This window comes from Erpetoichthys calabaricus, chromosome 7 (assembly GCF_900747795.2).
Source record: "Erpetoichthys calabaricus chromosome 7, fErpCal1.3, whole genome shotgun sequence".
Taxonomy (NCBI): Eukaryota; Metazoa; Chordata; class Cladistia; order Polypteriformes; family Polypteridae; genus Erpetoichthys; species Erpetoichthys calabaricus.
The window spans coordinates 177,451,720-177,471,974 of NC_041400.2; the positions used below are offsets into that span (position 1 = coordinate 177,451,720).

Consider the following 20,255-nt stretch of genomic DNA (forward strand, 5'->3'; position numbering starts at 1 on the left):
ATTTGCAAAAACCTCAAGTAAACTTTTTTCACGTTGTCATTATGGGGTGTTGTGTGTAGAATTCTGAGGAAAAAAATGAATTTAATCCATTTTGGAATAAGGCTGTAACATAACAAAATGTGGACAAAGTGACGCGCTGTGAATACTTTCTGGATGCACTTTTAAGTAATTGCAACACAGACACTGACTTAATCAGTTTTAAGGCGAAAAGATGCCGATGGAAGAAGAGAAGAAGCGGGCCACTAGGGTGGAGAACAGCAGAGCTGCTCAAGAAGCAGCAAGCGCGTCAACCTCTGAGCAAACGAATGCTAAACGTACAGAGAAAGAGGATGAGAACTAGGAACACTCAAGTCAAGTGTATTCGTGCAGTGCGCCGTTACTTGTAAATTATATTGCATTTGTTTCACTGCAGCTCCAGTGTTTGCATCATCTGTTCTCATAATCTGGTCATGAGCTGGCATTGTCTCCCAAAAAAAGCCCTCTAAAGCAGTTTCTTAAACTTTATTTTTTCATCAATCATGCCTCTTAGAGTCTTCAAGACCCATTAATGATGGTGAGAATAGGAGGGGTGTCACCTTACAAGTTTAACCGATGATTGTCATAGAATTAGGCCCCTGCCGCTCGTCACAGCGGGTTACCCTTCACTGATTGTCGGAGCGATGTCAATTGCTTAATGGCGACCCACCGCAACATACTTCCCAAACCGTACATTACCCATTCCCAGTCAATAGAACAGTGACTTGCGACCCAGTCTGGTGGCAGTCTGCAACCGATTTTGGATCGTGCCCCATAATTTAAGGAACTCGGCTGTAAAGGGTTTCTGAAAACGTAACTCAAAGGAAATAGACATGTTAGGTTTGAATTCACAGTGGGAGGTCTGAAACTTCGATGTGCCCCAAATGAGAAGGACCTAGAAGTCATAGTGGACTTAATACCATCTACATCCAGACAGTGTACAGATGCAATCAAGAAGGCTAATGGGATATTAGGTTATGTATCAAGATGTATGGAGTACACATCAAGGACAGTTATGCTTAAGTTCTATATTGCACTAGTGAGCACTAGCCTGGACTACTCTGTGCAGTTTTGGTCTCCATCTTATAAAAAAGACATACGTGGGTTAGAGAAAGTCTACAGAAGAGCGACCATTCTAAGAAGTATGGGCTATGAGGAGAGACTGAAAGAGTTCAACCTTTTCGGTTTAAGCAAATGGAGATTAAGAGGTGAAATGACTGAAAAGTTCTAAATTATGAAAGGAATTAGTACAGGGGTTACTTTGAAATAAATTTTTCAACAGGAACAGAGTTGAAAATTTGTTCAGGAAAAACGTCACACAAACATTAGAAAGTTTTTCTTCTCACTAAGAGGAATAGATACATGGAATAAATCACCGGGTATTGTGGAGGAGAGCAGGACTTTAGGGACCTTCAGATCTCGACTTGATGTCATTTTGGACAGTCTACGTGAATCGTTGGGTTGCATGGATGTTCTTGTCACAAGTGTACTGACTTCAAGAGACAGCAAGACAGGAGAGGAGACGTACACAAAGCTCTGTCAAAATTGTTAACCAGGAATCTAACCTACCTTTGGTCAAACCAAGGGAATAATTGAAAATCATATTCCATAAAGTCAGACACTAAGGTATTTAACTAGAAACATACCCAAGATAAGATCATAAAAAAATTTTACTTTTTTTGTCACGTAAATATAGGTCAATTGTACAGTAGTTTTTGTGCCGAATTCAAATGTCTAATCCAACTTTCTCTATCACACAAGGATTTTAACTGACACACAATTAAAATTTACAGTAAACATTAAATGTTAAGATATATTTATACTGGGGCGGCACGGTGGCGCAGTGGGTAGCGCTGCTGCCTCGCAGTTGGGAGATCTGACCTGGGTTCGCTTCCCAGGTCCTCCCTGCGTGGAGTTTGCATGTTCTCCCCATGTCTGCGTGGGTTTCCTCCGGGCACTCCGGTTTCCTCCCACAGTCCAAAGACATGAAGGTTAGGTGGGTTGGCGATTCTAAATTGGCCCTAGTGTGTGCTTGGTGTGTGGGTGTCTTTGTGTGTGTCCTGCGGTGGGTTGGCACCCTGCCCAGGATTGGTTCCTGCCTTGTGCCCTGTGTTGGCTGGGATTGGCTCCAGCAGACCCCCGTGACCCTGTGTTCGGATTCAGGGGGTTGGATAATGGATGGATGGATATATTTATACTATATTGTATATACATGCTGGGAGTGACTCATCTAAAAAGGGCAGAGGAATGTTCTGTTGTATTTGACCTCAGGAATATCCCTCATAATGGGCTTAAGGCTGTGACTCCACTTGCCTTGGTATCACTTCTCCAGTGTCTTGCGGAGATTTTCAGAGAAAAAGTCCAGATTAGAATCAAAAAAAATAATTTTTAAAGATATAAGCACCTAGATGTTTGCATTTCAACAACCAGCATGGTGCTAATTTCCCCTTGGGATTAATAAAGTATCTATCTATCTATCTATCTATCTATCTATCTATCTATCTATCTATCTATCTATCTATCTATCTATCTATCTATCTATCTATCTATCTATCTATCTATCTATCTATCTATCTATCTATCTATCTATCTATCTATCTATCTATCTATCTATCTATCTATCTATCTATCTATCTATCTATCTATCTATCTATCTATCTATCTATCTATCTTGAAGTGATGTTACTGACCCAGCACACCACAGCACAGAGAATCCCACTGGTCATCACAGAGTTGTAGAAGATGTAAAGGATGTCAGTACTCACATTAAAGGAATGCCGTCTCCTAACAAAAGAAGAGCCTGCTCTGCCCTTTCTTATACAGTTCCTCTGTGTTATGAGACCAGCCCAACCTGTCATTAATATGGACCTCTAAGTACCAGTAGAAGTGGACCACCTCGACATCCTCTTCTTGAATAGTGACCGGACACAGAGGCTCTTTGGTGCTGCGAAAGTCAATATGAAGTTCCTTGTTTTTGCTTATGTTAAGATGCAGACAATTCTTTTTGCAGCTCCCCCTGACTTCTCTCCTGTGTCTCATCCCCCGTATCAATACACCCGCAAGTGCAGAGTCATTTAAGAATTTTTGCAAGTGCCATGACCTGGTGTTATATTTATAATCGGAGGTGTACACAGTGAAGAGCAAAGCAGACAGGCCAGTTCCTTGTGGTGCTCCAGTGTTGCTCACACAGTCGTTGAGTCACAAACTGCGGTCTGCACCACAGATAGTCCATCATCGAGGACACCATAGGCTTAGCCACCTGCATATCTCTGAGTTTACCCCTTAGCAGGGATGGCTGGATGGTACTAAAGGCACTGGAGAAATCAAAAAACATCATCCTCACAGCGTTGCCAGCTTTGTCCAGGTGAGAATAAGCCTTGTGAAGCAATAATTGCATCCTCCACTCCCATATTTGTCTACTGCGGGTCCTGGTGGTTTTACGAGAACATGCCCACTCTGCGCTGGTCCTAACAACAGAAATCAACAATAGCGCTGTCAAAATGGCAACAATATAAAGGCCCAAATCAAATCAAAACTGTTGTTAAAATGGATGAACCCAAAGGATTCCTTAACCCACCTGAAGAAAACGATATTCACAATAGGAGTCGATTGACAGATGTGAACAGCTTTTGTAGAAATACATCACTTTTGGTTCTTTTTGGTAGCTTAACATTATCCAGTAGCTAAGGACTTGTTAACTTTTTCTATTCGATAGGGAATGTAAGTCCACTGGTAGGGCCTATTAAGAAAGTACTAAAAAAATATTTTTTTTAATGTAAAAGGTTGTCATGCCTTATTGTCTCATATATAAACATCTATGCGTGGAAGTGTGTGTGTCTGTCTGTCTGGCCCGGAAGTGCAAGGGTACAGCATGAAGTTCAAAGAAAGTGCAACCGCTAAGAAAAGAGAAAGTTGCTTAGCCGCTAATACACAAGCGAGGCGAGCACATCAGCAAAACGAAACCTCTGAAGAAAGACAAAGTCGCTTAGCCACTAATACACAAGTGAGGTGAGCACATCGGCAAAACGAAACCTCTGAAGAAAGACAAAGTCGCTTAGCCACTAATACACAAGTGAGGCGAGCACATCGGCAAAACAAAACCTCCGAAGAAAGACAAAGTCGCTTAGCCGCTAATACACAAGTGAGGTGAGCACATCGGCAAAACAAAACCTCCGAAGAAAGACAAAGTCGCTTAGCCGCTAATACACAAGTGAGGCGAGCATGTCAGCAAAACGAAACCTCCGAAGAAAGACAAAGTCGCTTAGCCGCTAATACACAAGTGAGGCGAGCACATCGGCAAAACAAAACCTCCGAAGAAAGACAAAGTCGCTTAGCCGCTAATACACAAGTGAGGCGAGCACATCGGCAAAACAAAACCTCCGAAGAAAGACAAAGTCGCTTAGCCACTAATACACAAGTGAGGCGAGCACATCGGCAAAACAAAACCTCCGAAGAAAGACAAAGTCGCTTAGCCACTAATACACAAGTGAGGCGAGCACATCGGCAAAACAAAACCTCCGAAGAAAGACAAAGTCGCTTAGCCGCTAATACACAAGTGAGGCGAGCATGTCAGCAAAACGAAACCTCCGAAGAAAGACAAAGTCGCTTAGCCGCTAATACACAAGTGAGGCGAGCACATCGGCAAAACAAAACCTCCGAAGAAAGACAAAGTCGCTTAGCCGCTAATACACAAGTGAGGCGAGCACATCGGCAAAACGAAACCTCCGAAGAAAGACAAAGTCGCTTAGCCGCTAATACACAAGTGAGGCGAGCATGTCAGCAAAACGAAACCTCTGAAGAAAGACAAAGTCGCTTAGCCGCTAATACACACAAGTGAGGCGAGCATGTCAGCAAAACGAAACCTCCGAAGAAAGACAAAGTCGCTTAGCCACTAATACACAAGTGAGGCGAGCACATCGGCAAAACAAAACCTCCGAAGAAAGACAAAGTCGCTTAGCCGCTAATACACAAGTTAGGCGAGCATGTCAGCAAAACGAAACCTCCGAAGAAAGACAAAGTCGCTTAGCCGCTAATACACAAGTGAGGCGAGCACATCGGCAAAACAAAACCTCTGAAGAAATACCAAGTCGCTTAGCCACTAATACACAAGTGAGGCGAGCACATCGGCAAAACAAAACCTCCGAAGAAATACAAAGTCGCTTAGCTGCTAATACACAAGTGAGGCGAGCATGTCAGCAAAACGAAACCTCCGAAGAAAGACAAAGTCGCTTAGCCGCTAATACACAAGCGAGGCGAGTACGTCGGCAAAACGAAACCTCCGAACAGAGAGAAACTCGCTTAGCCGCTGACAGACAATGGAGGCGAACACGTCAGTAAAACAAATCCACCAAGCAAAGAGAACATCACTTAGCTGCTAATGCACAGCCGATGCGATTGATTGAAGTGCCAGAATCAATGGGTTCTAGGAGCCAAGACTTTTTACAGCACAGGCTTACACAGCTAGTAGTTTATAATAAGTTTTATTATGTGAGAAATGTATTTATAACTAAGCTGCAGGAATATAAAATTGGATTAAGGGACGTTCAAAAAGTTTCTGCACTATTATATTTTCCTAGGAAACGGTGAAGGCAGGAAGAGTAGTAATTGGTCATGTCTAAGAGTGGCATGTGACTGTGAAGGAAGGTGACTGTAGAAAAATGATGTAAATTGTTTTTTAAATTCTTAATAAATAGAGGTAAAAAAATATCCTGCATCAGGGAGACTCAAAGAATAACATGGTGCTAGAATTCTAACAGGTCAAAAATGTAGAAGTGTCAGGTACAGAAAAGCCTAAAAGGACTTATGTCACATACCAGAACTTATGGTGTAAAAATTTGAGTGCCTGCCTGCTCAACTAGCTCCTAATTAACACAAAGAAACACCAGGAAAAGAGAATGAAAACCTATATGGAAATAAACTTTACAGAGCTCTAAACCAACAGATGCCTAAAATGGAAGTATATAGAAGAGAGAAAAACCCAAGTCAACACATGCTTGGGAATGTGTGGCTGCCTCGAAACAGATCTGGAAGTCTTAACGTTTTTTCTTGTGTTTCGGAGCGCCTTTTGTGAGGAAACAGTGACATCGCATGTCACCACCTGTGCTGTTTCATCATTATGCACACGTGTACAACTGACCTACACCATGCATGAACACATCACTCACTGTATTGATGTCATGATAACATGGCCATCCTGAGACCCTGAAAACAACAGGCAAAAAAACCCAAGAAAACTGATGGGAGAAATACACAAATGAACCATGAAAAATATTCAGCCAGCTGTTGAACCTTGAAAAGTCGATGGGTGGAGGGAGTGGATCTTTCGCTTTTCACAAGTCTATGGATTTTTCTAACCTGGTCAGTAGTTAAAATTTTTCACATTCAGTTATGCATTTACTATTAACAATCAATAACTACAGAACTGTTGTTTTAAGAGTGACGTTTATATCTCAGATTGGTTTTACCAGATTTAGAAAATGGTGAGGTTAGAAGTCGTCAAAAAGGTGATGACCAAACTGCATCTATCCAGTGAATCTTTATTATTATGCTATATTCTAATGATTCTCGTTCATTTGATTCTCGCGAACAAATCACTACCTGAGAACCAGTCTAGTCTCCTTTCTAGGGTTCTATAGTGACCAGTGTTGTACAATGGCAAACTGTACTTGGTGCAGAAATCCACTTACTTATTCTTGCAGCTGTGTAGGTGCCGGAGAGGAAGCAGAGGCATCCTGGCTGAGATAAAGGAAGGATTCACGCCCAGACAGGAGGCCATAATGGAACAAGTAGGCAAAGGAGCCCACCGGAAGCAGTTCATTCCCCCACACAACAGGTGGCAGTGTCCATCAAGTTTAAGGCAACCACAGTGTGGCATGGGAGATGCAGATGTAGTCTTTGTTTACCACCAGGGAGCTCTGCTGGGGGAGGACTGTCCTGGTTACTGCACAACTCAGAAGTGTTCTGGGCGACCTGGACAGGAGATAGGAAGCAGTACTCTGGTCGAGTTTAAAAGAAAGCTCGCTGCCTCACTTAAGTCGAGTCAGAGTTGGGAGGCAGTGGGCAGCGCTTTTTTGGAGGAGGAAGGAGGATTTGTGTATGGAACATTTTGCTGGTGATTGTATGAATTCTTTTATTTGAACCTGCAGTTGTGTTGGGTATTGCTGTGTCTGTGATTTGGGGCTGTGATTTGGCGCTACACTGTATTTAAGTGATTGTCCTTCTTTCAGAGATATGAAGTTACATGCAGATTTAGACTGTGCCTTTAGTTTCTAAGACACTGTTTATATAAAAGAGGTGACTGTCCCCTTTTTAATGTCTAACGTGTTTCTACAGATGGCCCCTTCATTTTCACGTGTTGTGCCATTTTAATCTCATGGATGTTGTGTTCTTTTCTTTCATAAGGGTGCTCTGTGTGAAGAGAACATGCGCTCTGTCCGCTTCGACATCCACGATGTGACATTACACGCTGATGCCATTCACCGCGGCGGAGGTCAGATCATCCCCACTGCTCGACGGGTGCTTTACGCCTCAGTGCTTACAGCACAGCCTAGGCTAATGGAGCCCATTTACCTTGTAGAAATTCAGGTAAGCCTTAATTATAACATTGTGAGACATACAGAGAGTGGCACAGTGGTAGTACTGCTGCCTCGCAGTAAGGGGATCAGGGTGTGTGTCTTGGGGTCCTCCCTGCATGGAGTTTGCATGCTTTCCTCATATAATAATAACAATAATACATTTTATTTATATAGATCTGCATGGGTTTCCTCCGGGGGGCTCCGGTTTCTTCCCATAGTCTAAAGATATGCAGGTTAGATGGTTTGGCGATGCTAAATTGGTGCTAGTGTGTATTAGGTGTGTGTTCGCCCTGTGATGGACTGGTGCCCTGGGTTTATGCTGGCTGGGATGGGCTCTAGCACAGATCCCCGGGACCCTATTCAGGACGAAGTGGGTAAGAAAATGGCTGACTAACTAACTGACGTACAGAGTACAGTGAAAGTCTTCCTTTCGTGTCTCACTAACACATTGCCATGATAATCAAGAATTCAGTAAAATAAGGAATTTCATTGTAATTAGTGGAAACAAACACCAAAATAATTTGAGAATCCACTTCCTCAATTTAAACGCTTATTCTAAAATGTTATTGATCAGATCCTGCCAGGTTTTGAAAAAGTTCTGCACAGATCCTCTAACTGAGAATGTGATTTTTTCCAATTTCAAATAATATAGAACATTAGTTACCACTGACTTAAAAGAGGAGAGTTAGGATTCTTCCAGTTGAGCAAAATAAGTCTGCGTGCCAATAGTGTAGTGAAGGCAATTCCAGTTTGTTTGTCCTTCTCCACTTTAAACACTTAAACACAGCTGTTAATGGATTAGGAGGGATTGGGACACCAAGGCTGTCTGAAAGGCATTTCAAGATTTTGGTCCAGAATGATGTTAGCTCGGTGCAGGTCCAAAACATGTGGCCCAGTGAGGCTGGAGCTCGATTGCAACGTTCACAGGTTGGATCTTGCCCTGGAAACATTTTGGACAATTTTAAACGAGACAGATGTGCTTGATATATAATTTTAAGTTGGATAATTCTATGCTTTGCGCATATGGAGCTCAAGTGAATTCTGCGCATGGCTACCTTCCACTCCTTTTCTGAGATGTTGAGTGAGAGATCCTTTTCCCATTGTCCTCTTGGATCTTTGAAAGGGAGGGACTGTAAAATGGTTTATGTTATAGAAATGCTGTCCTAGTCCTCAAGACTGAGCAATATTTTTTGTGGCATAGAGGTAGGTGGGAGATGAGGAAAATCAGGCAGGTTCTGTTTAACAAAATTTCTAATTTGAAGGTAGTGAAAGAAATGTGTTGCTGGTAAGTTAAATTTGGAGTGTAATTATTTGTAGGATGTGAAGATATTGTCTATGTACAGATCTCTAAGTGATTTAATCCCTGATGTTTTCCAGACATTAAAAACTGCATCTGTTTGAGAGGGTGGAAAAGGTGGTTCTCATGCAGAGGTGCCACAGATAAAAGCTTCTCTATCTTAAAATGATTCCTACATGGGTTCCATATTCTGAGTGAGTGAAGCACAATTTAGTTGTTAGTGTATTGGTGATGACTTGTACTTATTGGGGTACAAAGCAAGGAATAAAAAGAAGTACTGCAGGATTTTATTTCTATTGTGGACCAAGCTTGTGTGTGTTCATCATTTTGTGTCCATATCCAGGTTTTTATAGCTTCTATGTTTGCTGCCCAGTAATAAAATTGAAAATTGGGTTGAGCCAAGCCACCTTCTGCCTTAGGTCTTTGTAGGGTTGCTCTTTGGATATGTGGATGTTTTGAATTCCAAATAAATGAGGTTAAGGTTGAATCCATCCATCCATCTATTTTCCAACCCGCTGAATCTAAACGCAGGGTCACGGGGGTCTGCTGGAGCCAATCCCAGCCAACACAGGGCACAAGGCAGGAACCAATCCCGGGCAGGGTGCCAACCCACCGCAGGACATTAAGGTTGAATCTAATTTCTTAAAAAAGATTTATTGATGTATATTGGATATGTGATGTTGTATTGGTCCACATTACCGCACATATTCGGGGATCTACTGTACTTAACAATTAGAAATGTCAGATCTGAATACACAATGGGAGGTTTAAATTTTGAAATTACCCCTTATGAGAAGGACCTAGGAGTCGTACTTGTCACTATCTACATCCTGCGACCGAGAACGCCAGTAAGGTATTAAGTAATAATTCATGATGTGTGGAGTACAAGGTGGATCCTCCCTTGTGGAGTTTGCATGTTCTCCCCGTGTCTGCGTGGGTTTCTTCCAGGGGGCTCCAGTTTCCTCCCACAGTCCAAAGACATGCAGGTTAGGTGCATTGGCGATTCTAAATTGTCCCTAGTGTGTGCTTGGTGTGGGTGGGTGTGTGCGTCCTGCGGTGGGCTGGCGTCCTGCCCAGGGTTTGTTTTCCTGCCTTGCGCCCTGTGCTGGCTGGGATTGGCTCCAGCAGACCCCCGTGACCCTGTAGTTAGGATATAGCGGGTTGGATAATGGATGGATGGATGGATGGAGTACAAGGCAATGGAGGTTATGCTTAAGTCAAGTGGAGGCCTCAGCTGGAGTTCTGTGTGCAGTTTTGGTCTCCGTATTACAAAAAAGGACATAGCAGCAGTAGAGAAAGTCCACAGGAGAGCAACGAGACATAACAGCACCAGAGAAGTTCAGAGAAGAGCGACTGGGCTAATTCTGACACTGAGAGGTATGAGCAATGAGAAGAAATTAAAGGAGTTGAACCTTTTCAGTTTAAGGAAATGGAGATTAAAAGTGGACATGATTGAAGTTTTTAAATTATGAAAGGAATTAGTAGAGTGGACCCCAGCTGTTAAAAAAAGAAATCCTTCAACTGAGAACACAGGCATGTGGTTGGAAGCTTGCTAAGGGCAGATCTCACACACACGTTACAAATTTTTTCTTCATGCAAAGAACTGAAGACACATGGAATAAAATACCAGGTAGTGGGGGTTGAGAGCAGGACTTTGGAGACCTTCAGATCTCAGCTTGATATTATTTTGGACAATCTTGGTGAATGGGATGGACGAGCTTGTTAGACTGAACGGCCTGTTCTGTTCATAATTGTTCTGGTGTTCCAACTGTGGCCACATCTCTGAGAACTGTAAGGTAACGAGGCTACAGTCAGTGCTGTACACGCCATGTCCTGGTCTGCACCATCCTCGTTAGAGGATCAAAATGTTTAGTGTCAGCTTGATAAAAATAGAAAATACACAAAATGGGAAAAGAAACTTGTTTGTCTGCAGATTTGTAATGATTTCTCTTTGTGTGCTTTCGTAGTGTCCTGAACAAGTTGTTGGAGGCATCTATGGCGTACTAAACAGAAAACGAGGCCACGTGTTTGAAGAATCTCAAGTGGCAGGAACGCCCATGTTCATCGTCAAGGCTTACCTGCCTGTAAATGAGTCCTTTGGTAAGCATAAGCATTGTCTGTTTCTAGTATACGTCCATTTACACTCTTTTAACAAAGCACAACTTTATCCAATTTCTAATCCTTTGTGGCCAAGTGCAGGGGTGACAGGAGAGTTGATTAATAGTTGGGGCACGAGCCAGGTTGTACCATTTAATATCAGACCAAAACAAAAGAAACTGATGCCCATCTTGGTGTAATTTGCCCAGGCTAGGGCTAACCAAGGTAAACAAGAGGATTGACAGGTAAGGACAAAATTCATTGTCAGTGCTTCGGGGGCTCCATCTCCCGGGTTGTCTGTCAGCCAAGTGACGCTTTCCTTCTGACGCCTCGGGTTCTTAAAGGTGACGTAGTGGAAGGGGAGGAGTCAAGTGCCCTCGTTGGGTGGCTTTGAGCTACTGAAGGGGAGAAAGAAGAGACTACTGTCAGCGATAGCTCCCGCTCCTGTCCCGGCGGGTTATTGCATACCTTGGATAAGCTCAGGAGGAAATCCTCAGACACCTTATATCTAGCTTGGGGTCATGGAGTGCCTGTCCTCTCACCAGAGGGCACAATAAAGGAACCATCCCTAGACGGAGTGCCAGTCCATTACAGGCTACATTTATACACACACACACATTCATATTGGGGTGATGCTACCACACAACAAAGAGACCAGGGTTCACACCCTGCATGTTCTTCCAGAGGCTGTATGGGTTGTCTCTGATTGCTCAGTTTTTTCCCATGGCCCAAAGACATGCCAGTTTAGTGAGTTGGCATTGCTACATTGGCGTAGGTGTACAGTATGTATATGTGTTCATCTGGTGATAGGCTGGTGTCTCACTTTGTGCCCAGTGATTCTCAGGTTAGACTCCATCTGCTCCACAGGAAGATGGATGGACGGCTAGACATTCCTATTGGAGCAGTGACACATTTTTATATGTGCATTCTGTTATGAGTTTTAAATTATGGATTAATGGTTTCCAGGGTTTTCTAACTCGTTTGATTTATTTTAATGAAAGTTGCTTTCGTTTTTGTCCGCACCATTATTTATTTACTCGACATGCCAGCTTCATCACATAATCATGATTGTCACGCCTGTGACATTACTGGAAATCACGTGTGATGGACGGCAGGGCTGGGCTTAAACCCCATACCCTTACGTGGCAGGGAGGCCAGTGTAGTGGATGGCCTAAGAGTACATGCTCCCCCATAACACTGGATAGCAGCATTCCTGGGCCAGTATGCCCATTCCTTTACCTACAGGGCATGTTGGGAATTGCAGTCCCGTGGGGAAGTCCTGCTGGGTTCCTTAGGTGTCGACAGGGGGAGTTGCTGGGGAGGGCTATCCCTACTTTCAGGGGCTTCTGCCTGATCTGGGAGTACTTTCTCCTTGACAATGGAAGTGTTCCTGGGTCTAGAATAAAAGGGACCGGGTGGTCCAAGTCGGGAGGAGGTGGATGAGACTGCATGGGAGGTGTAGAAGGATAAATCTGTTTCTTGTTGTGCAGTCTAGAAGAAAGGAAATTGAAACCCCATGGAGGTACTGTCTAAAATAAACACTTTTTATTTGAACCCAGAACTGTGTTGTGAAGTTGTGTCTGGGGATTTTGGGGTGCTGCAGTGCCCCCTACAGGCCACATATGATATAAATAGGGAAGCAGTTCATTAGATATCATCCCTCAGTGAGATCAACAATAAAACTCTTTAGTGACAGCTGAATAAGTAGGCGTAATGTTTCGGATCCCCGAGTTTCTTTTCCCTCTTGATTGTTGATCCCGTTTTGCTGTTGTGCTTTGTTTGCTTCATCTCTCATTTCTCTTCTCCATCTTAGACTACGATTCTTTGTCTCATAGTTTCATCTCCTGGTTAATTTCTTCTCATAACAATCCTCGAAGACATCGTACCTCATGATACATACGGTGCCACGTTAGGCTGGATTTATACTTCACGTGACGCGACGCATGCTGCAGCGGACGCTCCTGCTACGCAAGCGTTGTACTGTTTATACTTGCGTGCATACTTTACGTAAATCTGGAGGAATCCACCAGCTGGCAGTGCGAGATATTATCACGGGCAAAACAGGTTCGGCTTTGCTGTGTTGTGAATTGCCTGGAACACCCATTAAATTCCGATGACACCTTACCGCAATATCTCTGAAAAGGATGTTTAATGCTTAAATCCATCAGTTCAGGGATTTGTCCATTTCAGGTAGCATTGGGCACGAGGCTGAAACAATCCCTGGACGGGCATCAGCTCATTGCAAGGTGAATACAAGCACTCACATACAGTGGCGTCATTTTAGTGTCACCAACTCTGCACATCTTTGGAAGGAAACCGAAGCCCACAGCAGGAAAACATGCAAACTCCAGGCAGGGAATATCAGCGACGTGACTCCCTGCGAGACAGCAGCGCTACCGCTCTGCCACCGTGTCACCCCTTGTGTGTAATTAACAGTATTCATTATTTAAACGAAATTACCGATTTATCTGTAAAATGTAACATACATACTTCGATACATTTTATCATGAAAGTGATATCAAGTATAAATATGAGGATTCTAAATGTGCAGAGAGTTGGAATATCATACATTTAATGTGCTCAGTGTGGCAAACTATTGCTGGCAATTCGCTGCTGTCAGTACCGGTGGAAACCCTAGAAAAAAGACGGCACAGAAGACGGTATGTGAGAATTTTAAAATGTATCGTGTCATTACGATCGGGAATATGCAACGCTTGAATATATTTTGCATTTTACTTCACCACATCAAACCATTCATCAAACATCGAAGCGCACACACCGATCTCGTAGGGTCCGCAAAGCGGCTTTCTGTCACAAGTAGATAGTAACCAGAGACTCTGACGTCACATTCCAACTTTTAGCACACTGTGCCCCCTGACTTTTTGCTGGTACTCCAACTCGCGCACGTGTCGCGTTAATTTCTGAGGACCTGCTCAGAGGACGCATCAAATGAATGCTGGAAACGCATGGCAGCCATGATGCGGGTGCGTACGCGTTCTGAGCGTGAAGTATAAATGAGCCCTTAGAGTTAACAATTAACGTGGGAGTAACACCTCATGAATATGTGGAAGGAATCTGAAAAAATCCACACAGATGGCCCATGCTGTAGCAACCGGTTCAATTATTTGCCTTTTGTGCATGTATTCAGCATTCAAACTGTACAAAACGCAATTTATATGCTGTGGGAAGATAAGAGACAAAAAAAAAAAAGGTTTGGGGTTTATAATAAGTCTATATGTTCAATAAGTCACTGTGTTCTGTACAAATATTTTATAAATCTACTTGTCTTTCTACTCACATGCACAGCTAACACAAAGCCAGATTTAGCACACAGGAGTTCACCATATAAGAACTGCTAGGCAGGCATTAGAAGACAAGACAGGGGCATTGTGTACGATTTCTGTGTGTCAAACTCAGCATGAAACTGTCTCCTCTCTTTGCCTTGTTTGGAATGGTGTGATTCACCGAAGTGGGGGCCTGCACGTGAAGAAAGAGTATAAAGCCTTGGAACATTGCCCGGCACACCTTTGAAGCCGACGGACAGATGGGAGATAACGTCATCCAATCTGGAAAATCCTACCAACGCAGCGATGAAAATGGCAGACTCTACACATCAGGCCCCCACTCCCGAACTGGCTTCCTTCGTCTGGTATGCTGCGTAAGCCATCATTAAAGAAAGCTAACTTATTTCTCCTATGTGATTTCTTACTGCCGTATCACTAAGGGAGGGGTATCACCTTTTTATATTATATCTATATAGTTTTGGGTTATGTAACATGCCGCAATTAAAAAAGAACTCATTCCAAGGGAGCTAGCGTGCATCTGCGGGATACAGGGTTCACCCCGTATATTCAAAGTCATAGGGAGGAAAGAACAAAGCAGTGAATTAAAACAGAAAATCTCAATGTAGCCAAGTAGTCAAATGCTGGCAATTTCTTCCAGATGCTCCACACCTTGACGGATCGGGTTAACATTCGCTGTGTTCACGTAGACGTTAAAGAATATGGGGCTATTTTACTCCCTCTGAAATTTAAAGGGGGGAACTTTAAATTTTGGACTGCTGTATCAGACACTTCCCCCCTGGACTCTTTCAATGAGGAAGAGGAATGCCCCCTTCCTACGTGTCCTGGCCACCTGCAGAGCACCTCTCTCTGTGTTTGATCGAGAGGGGCTCGGCGGCGAACACACTGGTGTGTGGAGCTGAACACCTGCAAGGCGGCTCATACTGTCCATTATACAGGCTTCTCGTGTTTTCAGTCATGCCGTACCTCACAGCACACACCTGCTGGGACAACCACGCATTTCTGCGGCAGCGCCTTAAATCCAGGAGCTGGCTCACTTATACAGCCATATGAAAAAGTTTGGGAACCCCTCTTAATTCTTTGGATTTTTGTTTATCATTTGGCTGAGCTTTCAAAGTAGCAACTTCCTTTTAATATCTGACATGCCTTATGGACACAGTAGGATTTCAGCAGTGACATTAAGATCATTGGATTAACAGAAAATATGCAACATGCATCATAACAAAATTAGACAGGTGCATAAATTTGGGCACCCAACAGAGATATGACATCAATACTTAGCTGAGCCTCCTTTTGCTAATCTAACAGCCTCTAGACGCTGTCCTCCTATAGCCTTTGATGAGTGTCTGGATTCTGGATGGAGGTATTGTTGACCATTCTTCATACAAAATCTCTCCAGTTCATTTCAATTTGATGGCTGCCGAGCATGAACAGCCTGCTTCAGATCATCCCATAGATTTTCGATGATCTTCAAGTCAGGGGACTATGACGGCCATTCCAGAACATTGTACTTCTCCCTCTGCATGAATGCCTTTGTAGATTTCCAACTGTGTTTTGGGTCATTGTCTTGTTGGAATATCCAACCCCTGCGTAACTTCAACTTTGTGACTGATGCTTGAACATTATCCTGAAGAATATGTTGATATTGGGTTGAATTCACCCGACCCTCGACTTTAACAAGGGTCCCAGTCCCTGAACTAGCCACACAGCATGATGGAACCTCCACCAAATTTGACAGTTGGTAGCAGGTGATTTTCTTGGAATGCGGTGTTCCTCTTCCGCCATGCAAAGCGCTTTTTGTTCTGACCAAATAACTCAATTTTTTTCTCATCAGTCCAAAGCACTTTGTTCCAAAATGAATCTGGCTTGTCTAAATGAGCATTGGCATACAACAAGCGACTCTGTTTGTGGCGTGAGTGCAGAAAGGGCTTCTTTCTCATCACCCTGCCATACAGATGTTCTTTGTGCAAATTGCGCTGAATTGTAGAACGATATACAGATACACCATCTGCAGCCAGATGTTCTTGCAGATCTTTGGAGGTGATCTGTGGGTTGTCTGTAACCATTCTCACAATCCTGCTCATATGCCACTTCTGTATTTTTCTTGGCCTGCCAGACCTGCTGAGTTTAACAGCAACTGTGCCTGTGGCCTTCCATTTCCTGATTCCATTCCTTACAGTTGAAACTGACAGTTTAAACCTCTGAGATAGCTTTTTGTAGCCTTCCCCTAAACCAGGAGACTCAACAATCTTTGTTTTCAGATCTTTTGAGAGTTGCTTTGAGGATCCCATGCTGTCACTCTTCAGAGGAGAGTCAAAGGGAAGGAAGCACAACTTGCAATTGACCACCTTAAATACCTTTATATCTCATGATTGGACACACTGGTCTATGAAGTTCAAGGCTTAACGAGCTCATCCAACCAATTTGGTGTTGTAAGTAATCAGCATTGAGCAGTGACAGGCATTCAAATCAGCAAAATGACAAGGGGACCCACATTTGTGCACAGCCGATTTTTCACATTTGATTTAATTTCATACAACTAAATACTGCGTCACTAAAAATCTTTTTTCAGAAAACACCGCAGTACTCAGATGTTCCTAGGAAATGAAAGACATAGCACTGTTATCTTTTTTATCGAAAGTAGAATAAATTATTATGCAGGCTGAGAGGGATTCCCAAACTTTTTCATATGACTGTACCTTTAAAAGTAGAAAAATTCAGGTTTAGCGCTACTTTAACTTAAATTGGTAACGCTCGAGGTCACGCATTACCACAGTGGGTTATACAGGGTGATTCTAATGGGCCGGCTCCTGAATTATGATGTATTACAGTCTTAATAATGAAGCAATCTAGACAAAGTGAAGATCACGGTATTCCTGGATAAATGTACAAACCTATTTGTGAATGAAGTAGATGACCGTGAGATCAGTGAAGGTCATTTCCAGCAAGATGGGGCAACATGTCATACATCAGCTCGCAGCATGGCACAGATTGAATCATTTTTTGGCAATTGGGTCACTTCAAGGGGACTATGGCCACCCCGTTCCCCGAACCTGTCACCTTCGGATTTCTTCCTTTGGGGAGCGCTGAAGGGAAACATATACAAGAACAAGCCTCGTACACTGGAACAATTACAGCGAAACATTGAACAGGAAATTGCTGCCCTACAATGTTTGCAGATACCTTTGCCAATATGGTGTGCCATGTCGATCTGTGTTTGCGAGAAGGCGGCGACCATTTCCAATGCTGAATGTGGCTGGATCGTTTACAAATCTAACAAGGTATGCACTGCATTTATTTATTTTGTTTCTTTCGCTTCATTATCACGTGAGTAGCACGTCACAACTCGGGGTCCCGTCCATTAGAATCTCCCTGTACGTTTCTACTTCTTCTAATTATAATACGGCACTTGCACACGTCCTCAGAGATGTAACCTTATTTGTTTTCGGGGTCCCTCAACATTAGCCAACCCTGTCAGGATTGATCAGATTGTGTTTCAGGCTAAAATTTCATCGCACACTTGTGTTTCCAGTTGATGTTTGCAAGAAGAAGGCGACCATTTCCAATGCTGAATGTGATTGGGATCGTTCACACATCTGTCAAGGTATGTGCACTGTATTTATTTATTTTGTTCCTTTCGCTTCATTATTACGTAACACGTCACAACTCGGGGTCCCACCTATTAGAATCTCCCTGTACGGTTCTACATCTTCTAATTACGTTAATTACATAAATTACAGCACTTGCACACATCCTCAGAGATGTAACCTTATGTGTTTTCTCGGGTCCCTCAACATTAGCCGATCCTGTCAGGAACGTTCAGGCTAAAATTTCATCGCACACTTGTGTTGCCAGTTGTGTGTTTTACAGGATTACAAGCCATGCATGCTCACATAAATTCTTTTTATATTATTTTTTCTTTTGACAGGTTTTACCGCAGATTTGCGCTCCAACACTGGCGGACAGGCCTTCCCACAGTGTGTCTTCGATCACTGGCAGATCCTTCCCGGTGATCCTTATGACCCTAATAGCCGTCCCAGTCAGGTGGTGGCTGAAACCCGCAAACGTAAAGGACTAAAGGAGGGCATCCCAGCTTTGGACAATTTCCTTGATAAGTTGTAAAGCATCTCAAAATCCTGTTCACATTTCTGCACCACTCCATGTCTTGAGCACTTACAGATCGCAGGATTTCTGTGCCGTAAACGAACAATAACATCAACAGCAAGAAGAAGAAATAAGCTCACATTACACAGAGAGAGAGTACAGTATTGTGGAAATATTCATGATTGTTAACTCACGTTAAAAGACAAAACAATAAATATTAAATGCAGCCTATTGTGTTTGTACAAATCCCTTATTCACATGTATGTATAAAACAAGAGATTTTATTGGTTGTGGATTTTTATTCGGCTGTTGATTGTCCAGTCCTATAAACGCTGCGTTTATGAGGGGGGTACCCAAAAATAACCAGAATTGAAAAAAAAATTGTTTTAATAATTTATACTTTCTGAAACTTTAGTCTCCTTCAGTGTCCTCTCCATGTGAATGAATGCACTTGTCCCAACGATTTTCCCACTGGTTGAAACAATTTTGGAATTGCTGAAGAGGAACGTTGTGTCCAAGGCCTGCAGCGATTTGTCTTTGACTTCCTCCACATTACCAAAATGCTTTCCTTGGAGTTCTTGTTTCATATGCGGGAACAAGAAAAGAAAGATCAGGCGAGTAGGGAGGGTGGCAAGAACTCCAAGACACACAAGTCAATTCAGAAATCTCTTCAATAGTCCGGCGACGATCTTCGTAAATTGCACTACGAACTTTTTTCAAGGTTTTCATCATTCCTAATTGTGGAAGATCAGCCAGATCTTGGTTGGTCTCCAAGTGACGTTTCCCCTCGTTTGAAACGCAAAAACCACTTAAGTGTTTTACTTAAAGCTTCCTCTTTAAAAACAGTTTCAAGCATCACTACAGTTTCAGGAGCTGTTTTCGCTAAGAGAAAACAAAACTTAACGCAGACACGCGGTTCTTTATGATCACCCATCACAAAAATCGCAGGACATGTTTAATAAGCACCAACAAAAACACCGACACGGAATGGCATACGAACAACACAGAGCAACGCCACTCATCAGTCTGCCACAGAATAATGTAAGTATGGCACACCTAGCGGTGAAATTCACAACTAAGTCGAGATTGTGCGCCAGGTACAGAGTCCGGTTATTTTTGGTTACCCCCTGGTACACGATACTGGATATTCAGTAATTACGAGTGTCTGTAAAATTCCAGGTGAACGCACTATGAACTCGGAGCTACAAGTCAGACAATTCAGAGAAATCAAAAGTTACTGACTTGAGACGTAAAGCTGACATTTACCATGGGATAGAAATTGGGGGGTCGGGGGGAGAGACAGGGGCGGGGGTTGTGAGCATGTGCTGATAGTGCGCTTCACCTTAGTCAATTGTATACAATAAAAAAGTACAACCTGGTCAGACAGAACTGCAATTTTTGGTTGAATTGAATTTGGAGAGAGGTGATACATGGTTGAGGGCGGCACGGTGGTGCAGTGGTAGCCGCTGCTGCCTTGCTGACCCGGGTTCGCTTCCCGGTCCTCCTTGCGTGGAGATTGCATGTTCTCCCCATGTCTGCGTGGGTTTCCTCCCACACTCCAGAGACATGCAGGTTAGGTGCATTGCCGATCCTAAATTGTCCCTAGTGTGGGCTTTGTGTGTGTGTGCCCTGTGGTGGGCTGGCACCCTGCCCAGGGTATGTTCCTGCCTTGCGCCCTGTGTTGGCTGGGATTGGCTCCAGCAGACCCCCGTGACCCTGTAGTTAGGATATAGCGGGTTGGAGAATGACTGACTGACTGATACGTGGTTAACATATTTAATGTTCTGTTCATTTTATCATGAGATAGTTGTGTTCAAAAAGCACGGCTGCAAAAACACTTCCAGTGTTGCCCACTAGAGGGGGAAA

At 43.3% G+C, this 20,255-nt stretch overlaps 1 protein-coding gene across 1 annotated transcript in view; it reads left to right on the plus strand.

Moving 5' to 3' along the window:
- eef2l2 (eukaryotic translation elongation factor 2, like 2) overlaps nucleotides 1–18,620 on the plus strand; it is a 70,118-nt gene extending 51,498 nt beyond the window's left edge. The window contains exons 13-15 of the mRNA XM_028805754.2: nucleotides 7,417–7,599; nucleotides 10,854–10,986; nucleotides 18,214–18,620. Of these exons, the coding sequence (XP_028661587.1) occupies nucleotides 7,417–7,599; nucleotides 10,854–10,986; nucleotides 18,214–18,407 (510 nt within the window). The 3' untranslated portion in view covers nucleotides 18,408–18,620. The remainder of the gene's footprint in view (nucleotides 1–7,416; nucleotides 7,600–10,853; nucleotides 10,987–18,213) is intronic.
- The last annotated feature ends 1,635 nt before the right edge of the window (nucleotides 18,621–20,255 follow it).